Source organism: Arachis hypogaea, chromosome 3 (genome assembly GCF_003086295.3).
Source record: "Arachis hypogaea cultivar Tifrunner chromosome 3, arahy.Tifrunner.gnm2.J5K5, whole genome shotgun sequence".
NCBI lineage: Eukaryota > Viridiplantae > Streptophyta > Magnoliopsida > Fabales > Fabaceae > Arachis > Arachis hypogaea.
In genome coordinates, this window is record NC_092038.1 from 11,973,212 (window position 1) to 11,982,319 (window position 9,108).

At 37.7% G+C, this 9,108-nt stretch overlaps 1 protein-coding gene across 1 annotated transcript; it reads right to left on the minus strand.

Moving 5' to 3' along the window:
* Positions 1 to 3,933: 3,933 nt before the first annotated feature.
* On the minus strand, positions 3,934 to 5,347 carry LOC112772993 (uncharacterized). Its single transcript, XM_025818034.1, has 3 exons — positions 5,189 to 5,347; positions 4,334 to 5,046; positions 3,934 to 4,180 (listed from the first exon to the last, which is right to left on the minus strand). Exons 1-3 carry the CDS (start codon positions 5,345 to 5,347, stop codon positions 3,934 to 3,936), a joined length of 1,119 nt encoding a protein of 372 aa, XP_025673819.1.
* Between the last annotated feature and the right edge of the window lie 3,761 nt (positions 5,348 to 9,108).

Consider the following 9,108-nt stretch of genomic DNA (forward strand, 5'->3'; position numbering starts at 1 on the left):
ACACCAAGAACAAAAGAAAGAACACCAAACTTAAAATTTTTGGGAAAACTAAAATAAATTTTTCAAAATTAAAGAAAAATTAACAAGAAAACACCAAACTTAAAGTTTGGCACAAGATTTAATCAAAGAAAAAAAAATTATTTTTGAAAAAGTTTTAAAAAGATGATACCCAATTGCCAAGAATATAAGCCAACGCTCTAGCCAACTAATTTATAAATGTAACGTGTTTTAAAGAGGTATAAAAATATGTTAATATTTTTTTTGAAAATTAAAATTTTGAAAAAAAAAAGCACAAGGAAAACACAAAAACACACAGAACAAGACAAACCAAAGATCAAACAAGAAAAATTAACAAGAACAACTTGAAGATCAAGGAAGAATAAAGAACACAAATTCGAAAATTTAAAGGAAAATATAAAATATGCAATTGACACCAAACTTAAAATATAAAACTAAACTCACACAAAAAAATGAAAATTCAAATAAAGAAAAATAATATTTTTGAAAATTTTTTTAAAATGAATAATAGAAGATGCAATCCTAGTGACTCTAAACTAAAAAGACAAATTTTTCCTAATCTAAGTAACAAGAATCACCTTTAGTTGTCCAAACTAAAACAATCCCCGGCAACGGCGCCAAAAACTTGGTGCACGAAATTGTAATCACACTTTTGCAATCCGCACAACTAACCAGCAAGTGCACTGGGTCGTCCAAGTAATACCTTACGTGAGTAAGGGTTGATCCCACGGAGATTGTTGGCTTGAAGCAAGCTATGGTTACCTTGTAACTCTTAGTCAGGATATAATATCAATAATAATTCTTAGTTTGAATTGTAAAAAGAAAAAGGGCATAAATTAAATAATTGTTACGCAATAAGGGAGAATATGTTGGAGTTTTGGAGATGCTTTGTCTTCTGAATCTCTGCAACATAATGCTTCCTTGCATTCAAAAGTGCAAAGTTCCTTCTATGGCAAGCTGTATGTAAGGCGTCACCATTGTCAATGGCTACTTCCCATCCTCTCAGTGAAAATGGTCCAAATGCTCTGTCACAACACGGCTAATCATTTGTTGGTTCTCGATCATGTCGGAATAGGATCCATTGATCCTTTTGCGTTTGTCATCACGCCCAACAATCGCAAGTTTGAAGCTCATCACAGTCATTCAATCCCAGAATCCTACTCGGAATACCACAGACAAGGTTTAGACTTTCCGGATTCTCATGGATGCCGCCATCAATTCTAGCTTATACCACGAAGATTCTGATTAAGGAATCTAAGAGATACTCATTCAATCTGATGTAGAACGGAGGTGGTTGTCAGGCACACATTCATGGATTGAGGAAGGTGATGAGTGTCACGGATCATCACCTTCTTCATAGTGAGGCATGAATGAACATCTTAGATAGGAACAAGCATGTTTGAATGAAAAACAGAAATAATTGCATTAATTCATCAAGACGCTGCAGAGCTCCTCACCCTCAATAATGGGGTTTAGAGACTCATGCTGCCAAAAGGTACAAATTTCAGATCTAAAAATGTCATCAGATACAAAATAAGTCTCTAAAAGTTGTTTAAATACTAAACTAGTAACCTAGGTTTAAAAAAATGAGTAAACTAAGATGGATAGTGTAGAAATCCACTTCTGGGGCCTACTTGGTATGTGCTGGGGCTGAGACTTAAGCTTCTCACGTGTCTGGGCTATTTCTGGAGTTGAACACCAGGTTGTAACCTGTTTCTGGCGCTGAACTCCAACTTGTAACCTGTTTCTGGCGCTGAACGCCAGACTGCAACATGGAACTGGCGTTGAACGCCAGTTTACGTCGTCTATCTTCGCGCAAAGTATGGACTATTATATATTTCTGGAAAGTCCTGGATGTCTACTTTCCAACCCAATTGAGAGCGCACCAATTGGACTCATGTAGCTCCAAAAATTCCATTCCGAGTGTAGAGAGGTCAGAATCCAACAGCATCAGCAGTCCTTTTTCAGCCTAAATCAGATTTTTGCTCAGCTCCCTCAATTTCAGCCAGAAAATATTTGAAATTACAAAAAAACAGACACACTCATAGTAAAGTCTAGAAATATGAATTTTGCCTAAAAACTAATAAAATTATACTAAAAACTAACTAAAACATACTAAAATCTACATGAAATTACCCCCAAAAAGCGTATAAAATATTCGCTCATCACTATCATCCCTATCGTCAAAGGTAAAACATTGAGGCCTTGTGTGCCAAAGCAAACAATATCGTGCTAGCGGGTGGTCTGGGTTGTTACACATCACGTGCTCTAGGTGGAAACTCGATACTCTGCTGACCCTATGTCGTAAGTGTGGCCGAATACTGTGAAAGTTCCGGATGAGCTCGCCCCCGTGAATATACACCACTGAGGGTGTTAGATATATGTATAAATGATGTTTATGTTATGAGATAACTCGAGTTGGGGATGCACGACAGAGGGACAGTTCAATGGTTAGCTACCAGGGCTTGTCGGGCTGGCTTTATAACTGACATATGAGACTCATCAGCTACTAGGACAGGCATGCATCATATGCATTATATGTGATTTGTCTGGATTGCCTAATTGATTGCATTATTACCTACTAATTGCCTAATTGTCTTATCTGCTTCCTACTTGTGCATTCCTTACTTGATATACTTGTGCTTGCATATCCATTACTATTGGCGGTTGGGAGGTTTGTAGGATTTGGAAAGGGGATATATATAGTTAGATCGAAGATCCTTAAGTTAGTCGCCTGTTTTCATTTTCATGATTTAGCATGTCTATGAGCTTTGATTATAATCTGGAAGTTTTATGATTACCTTCGGCTTTCCCAGGACATTACATGTTAGATATTTGGGCATTGTTACCATGTTGAGAATCTTTGGTTCTCACCCATGCAAATTTTGTGATTTTCAGATGCAGGACGTGAGGCTCCTCCCTGAGGCATGCTGGAGACTTCCTTTTGGCAGAGATCCTTAGTATTTTGGGATTTTATTTTGAAAATGTATAATTGTTTAGATACTTATATTCTCCACTATTCATATGTATTTTGTAAACATGTTCTATAGATTTGTCTTTTGGGTTGTCTTTTGGGAAGTTCCTTATATATTTATGTACACCTTATATGCTCGAACCAGTTATCTTCGCAAACCGAGTCCTGAGCCTTGATATATGTATTGTTGGCACTCTTCTGTATATCTTCTCATGTCAGCTTGACTTATATCCGCTTCATTTACATTATCAATCAGAGTGTTGCACTTTTCGATTTATCGATTTTAATTTGCCCACTTTTCATCAAAGGCTCCTAGTTATAAACATTTGTGCAATACTATACGTACTATATTTTATTTTAGAGGTTGTATTACCTCGCTACCTCTGTTTTATGACTTAAGCATAAGGCTCTGTGTGGTAGGGTGTTACACTCATCAGCCTGACTCGGATCATCAGGTCGGGGAGCTCAGTGCGATATTCGACCACCTGCTTGTGGCACAGGTGGGTGTCTGGACCCGAGGCCTCACAGATGGTATCCTCCGCGTGGGGGTAGGCGAGGGAAGGGCTAATAGATATTTGTATGGTTCTCCACTGGTTAGTTAGGATCTTTGGTGATAATGTATATACAGATGTTTGTTAAACACATATATTATATATCGTTATCCATGTTTTTGGTATCATTGCATTAGGATTTAACAGCCAATCGTAATAGTTATAGCAAACTCACCCCGCTAATTAACGTCGGCTAGATGATGCACATGCACCGTCAATAGCGGTACACATCTTCCGCGTGTGACTATTTTGACGACACAATCCACACCTTTTCTCCCCGGTATGCTCGACGTCATCCGTGTTATTCCGAATTCTTGAGCTAACCAGTCTACCTTTCTTCACTCTCATCATCCTAGGGTTGGGCCGAATGCGGGGCCCATCATAGGATGGTCAATCATCCTCATGTCCAATCGGACGAAACTCTGACCTATATACAATGAAGACGGACTCCATGCGATACACCGGATGCACAAACCCCCTCGAATCAATTCTTGCATGGGAGCATGCTGCGAGGACGTGACGACATGGAAGATAAAGCGCCTGGAAATACCCACAGTCACACTTGCCTTCGTCGAGCAGAACCTGGTAGTTTTGTTGTCTGGACCCAGGGATTGCCGCGAACTCTTCAACCGTGAAGCTAGTTCACGAACGATCGAACTGGTAAGCATTCATGGTGTTGATGTGCTTCGAGTTGAACTCGATGGCCTTCATCAGCGTCTACGAGAACCCGACACCGACTTGGAGTTAGGCAAATGCCTCGGAACCCTTCCTGGCAAAAAGTTCTCCTAACCGGAAATAACGTAACTTAACAAGAGCCGTGATTGGCAAATTCTGAGAACCTTTCATCACAGTGTTTATGCACTCGGAACCCTCATTCGCATACTGCCCCCACTGTGATCGTGGCATCTCGTCAAGCCACTTCGTGATCGCCTCATTCTCACCCCACAGACGCCCGAAATAATGAGCAAACTCCTGCTGCGACTTCGAATACACTGCATTAATTAGAACCTTCTTCAAGTCCTTCTTCTTGAAGTGAGTCATGAAGTTGGAAGCAATGTGTCTCGTACAAAATGCCTGGAAAGCATGAGGTGGTTTCCATAAACTATCATCGACATTTAGTGCACCATCAATTGATTTGTGCCTGTCTGAAATCACTAAGACACCGGGTTGTTGAGTCATATGATGATGCAGATAGGACAGAAAGAATGACCATGCCTTCTTTGTCTCACCCTCGACCACAGCAAACGCAATAGGCAAAATGTTTGCGTTGCCATCCTGAGCTATGGCCATGAGCAGCGTCCCACCGTATTTACCATATAATTGTGTTCCATCAATGGAAATTAGTGGCTTGCAATGCTTGAAAGCCTCGATGCATGGTGGAAACGTCCAAAACACCCAATGAAACATGACGGTATCGGCTAAACCAGGCCAAGGCTGAGTGACAAGTTGCACCCAAGTACCTACAAACGAATTCTCAATAAGCATATTGTATACCATTCTTGTCTTATTAACATATAACCACAACGAATAAATCTTTATCAGGCAAGTACATTTGCATAAGGAACAACCAACGAGGAAGCTCGTTATATGACTCCTCCCAATCCCCATATATAATAGCAATCACTCTCTATTTTGCGAGCCAAACCTTTTTGTAGGACGCCTTGTAACCGAAGTGTTTCTCTACACCTCCTTGTAGAACCCTGATACTTATTGTTGGATCCGCTTTTACCATTGTGAAATATGTTGCGCAATCACCTTCGAATCCAACCGACGATGGTCTTGCCCCATCGAAGTTTGCATGCATCTATGATAACCTGTGTATCTCCTCACCTCCCACTTTTCTACCTTACGGCGATATGATATGTGTATGCTCCAATTACAACTCGGCCCGAACTGGATACACCGTGCATTATACCTCCACTAGTCAGTGTTTACTATTTTGTACTCCACAGCCCTCCTGATGCTATATGTCTTAACAGCCAACATGACTTCTTCCTTGTTCTGAAAGTGTTGTCCAACCTCAAACTCATTCCTTGGATCATCTTCTGGGCCTCCCTGGGTAAAGGATCAATCGGACGTCATTGCCTCGAGATTCAACCTAGAGAAGTTGTCCGGGCGATCATATAGTTGCGAAATAGCGGGCTGTGTCAGGGAAATTTGTGTGTCATCGTAATAGTTCATCTCTTCTTCATCGTCACCATCATCAGGAATTTTGACAAGTTCTTTGGCATCGTCTCCATCATCGGAGTTAACTTCATACTGATCCATCATCGGATCCCTAACAGTAGAACCATCGTGACTTTCAACGCCGTCATCCAACACAGCATTGTCCACTTCAACAATAGACCCTTCTTGATTACCTTCAGGAGCCATATTCAAATCCACCATTGTCCGCCTGATATTTCGTCTAACAGGCCCACTCAATGGACTATTGTCGATAGTATCCGCAAACGATCCTTGGCCACTCAAATCGACGAGGAACACAGCTAACTCTAATAGATGAATATTTGCCCAGCGCTTGTGCCAAGACCATATAAGACGTACATCCTCGTCGTCGCACAGACGATACCTGATTCAAAATACCATAACGTTTTTATCACAAGCATGTTCATATAAATATACCACCAGCAGAAACAACACTGTTGTGACATACCTTTTATAAATTAAAGTACTATCTATTTCGGTTGGATATCTGTAGTAGATTTTCTTTGCCTTCTTTGTCTCTTGCATCTCCATAGAAAGTAATACTAGATTCTTTAACAGCTCTAAACAATTGATTTCTGTTGTTAGATGGGTAAATATTGGTTGGTTCGATCTAAAAACGATAGAACCTTCCTCATCATACACCATTTCTCCATCGTAATGAATGGATAACAGTGGATTTCTTGCCATTGTAAAAAAATGAGATAATCAACAACCAAAATGATTGTCAAGAACAAAGTTCGGTGCTCAACTTCGTTGTGTTAGGGCCATTTATGGGGGAAACTTTGCATAGAGTTCACCGGGGGGGTGCAACGAACTCTATAATATATCTAGAGTTCACCGGGAGGTACAGCAAACTTGCCCTAATTACAAAAAAAAAATGTGCATTCCTGTAAATAAAGATCAAAACTGGGTTCCGTGAAAATAAATATTTTTAATAATTTATAACAAAAAAAGTGTATTGGGCTGGTAGGGGTATGTTGTAGATTTTGTATGACTTCACACTTTTGTGACGATTGTCTTTTGATGCCTATATAGTTCCCATTACTTTCTCAGTTAGTTTTGGTTAAGTCCTGCTTATTTTGTGTATACAGTGTTACAGTCATGACAAGGCTTTCCTTGACTATTTTGGGAAGGGAAGGGATCTTGTTCTTTTTCAAAGTATAGTGAGTTATTTGCTTCTTGCCTGTGGTCTCATAGAGAAAAAATTAGTCTAGATATTGAATAGGAGCCAATTGGTGCTACTGATGAAGTTATAACCAACTTGAACAAATTATTTTAGAGGTTGTTATGACTACTTAGTTGAGCAAATTACATTAGAGATTGATATGACACTCATATTATGTGATTTTAAAGTAGCTTAATTTGTTTCATTTTTAAGATCTCTTTTATAGGTAATATGTGTTGTGGATCTCATAAAATATTGTATAAATTTAATTTAATAGTCCATGCATTATTGTGTTAGATATATATTGAATCTTAATGGATATGTTTTATTAGTTTCTAATAGTAATTTGATTTATATATAGTTAACATTGTTTGTTTGGTATTAAATTAAAAAAATAGTTTGAAATTTAATGCAACAATATGAGAAAATAGTTGGAAATAGAAAAACATATAAGTACAAAAATAGTTGTAAAAAACTGCAAAACAAAAGCAATGATGTTAGAACTATTGTCAAAATTAATACAAAGGCCACAGTGTGAAAGCCGTTGTCAAAATTAGCAACACAAAGGCACTGGTGTAAAACTGTTGTTCAATCAATTACGGTTTGAAACTATTGCATAAAAGTAGACAACAATAAAATCGTTCTCTAAAAAATATTGTAAAACCATTGTGTATTAAGATAAGAAGGGAACGCTTTTGTTTGTTGTGCTTCCCTTAGGTTAAAAACCGTTGCCTATTAGCATTGGTAACGACTGCACATACAACAGTTCAAAAACCGTTGCCAAATAGCATTGCCTAAAGTTTCAAGAACGGTCTTACGATCTATGATAATGGTTTTAGGCCTTTGTGAAAACCCTTATTTGTTATAGTGCATTTTCAATTTGTGTCAAAATTATCCTTAGACGTTAACTCCATGTATTATATTAGAAATAAAATTAAAAACTTCTAGTGATAGTTTTGACACGAACCGAAAACATTAAGAATAAAATTGAATGAAATTAAACATAATAAGGAGTATTTTTTAAAAAATAACCGCAAATGTTAGGACAAAAAATATACTTTTCCTAAAAAAATCAAACGATACTCCTCTATGGCTCATCGGACTTACTGAGAATAATTTCAGAAATAAAAGATTAGCCTTTCGATTTGTTTCAGCTTGCTCACTCATCCAAATTTCAATAATTTCACTTATAGAAGTTTGAATCAAGGTGTCCAATTGAATTCTTACGTAGCTAAATTCACAACTGAATTAATCAATTGGAACAAGATAGAAAGTTTTCACTAACCAAGTTAGGTTTATTTCGAATAGACATGGATCATATAATCTTGTTATTATTTATGAAGTATTGAGTTTAGAGAACTAAACTATGATTAAGATGACGACTAAATATTATTGGGCTATTATCCAATTATTTGTGTGATGTGTTTTGTTTAGTGTGTAGAAAATAAATTAATCACATTGGCCCAAAAAAAAATAAAACAAGCACAAATGACATCTAGCCCACTTACACACAATCATGGCCCAAAGGTTATTTACTTCATCACAAATGTTTCTCATCAGAAACAAAAGCAAAAAACAAAAAGGGAAAGAAAGCAATTGGCCTAAGAAGCAAATGCTCAAGCCCAAATGCACACTCAATGATCTAAGGATATATAATTACTACCATCACAAATAATTATTGGCGGAAACAAACAAGCCTCTAGCCAAATAATCAAAGATAGAAAGCAAGCCCATAATCAAACCAAAGTCCAACGGTAGTCAACATTCAAATATATTCATTCACTTTGACGATAATTAAGTGATTCAAATTTCATTTCTTTTGAACCATTTACTTCATCCACCGAAAAGTCAAAACTCTCTCTTCTCTCTTCTCTCTCATCTATCACATTCACTCTTTGAACAAAGAAGAAAGAAAGAATAGAAAAGTTCTGGCAGCACTAGAGTTCGTTGAAGAACAAAAGGGTTGTTACCAATTTCAAGCAAGTTTCAGGACTACAACAAGAGGGAAGATTTCATCAAAAAAGAAAATCACAAAAAGGTGATTTCTCCATGTATGCTTCATCAAGGATTATTGAAGAAATCAACTGGGCCACAAGCACCGTTTCGAAAAATATGAAGAAGGTGAAGTCAATGATGCTCTACTTGGAATCTACGGTCAATAAACAAACTTGGAGCCAAAGCAAGAACGCACAGCT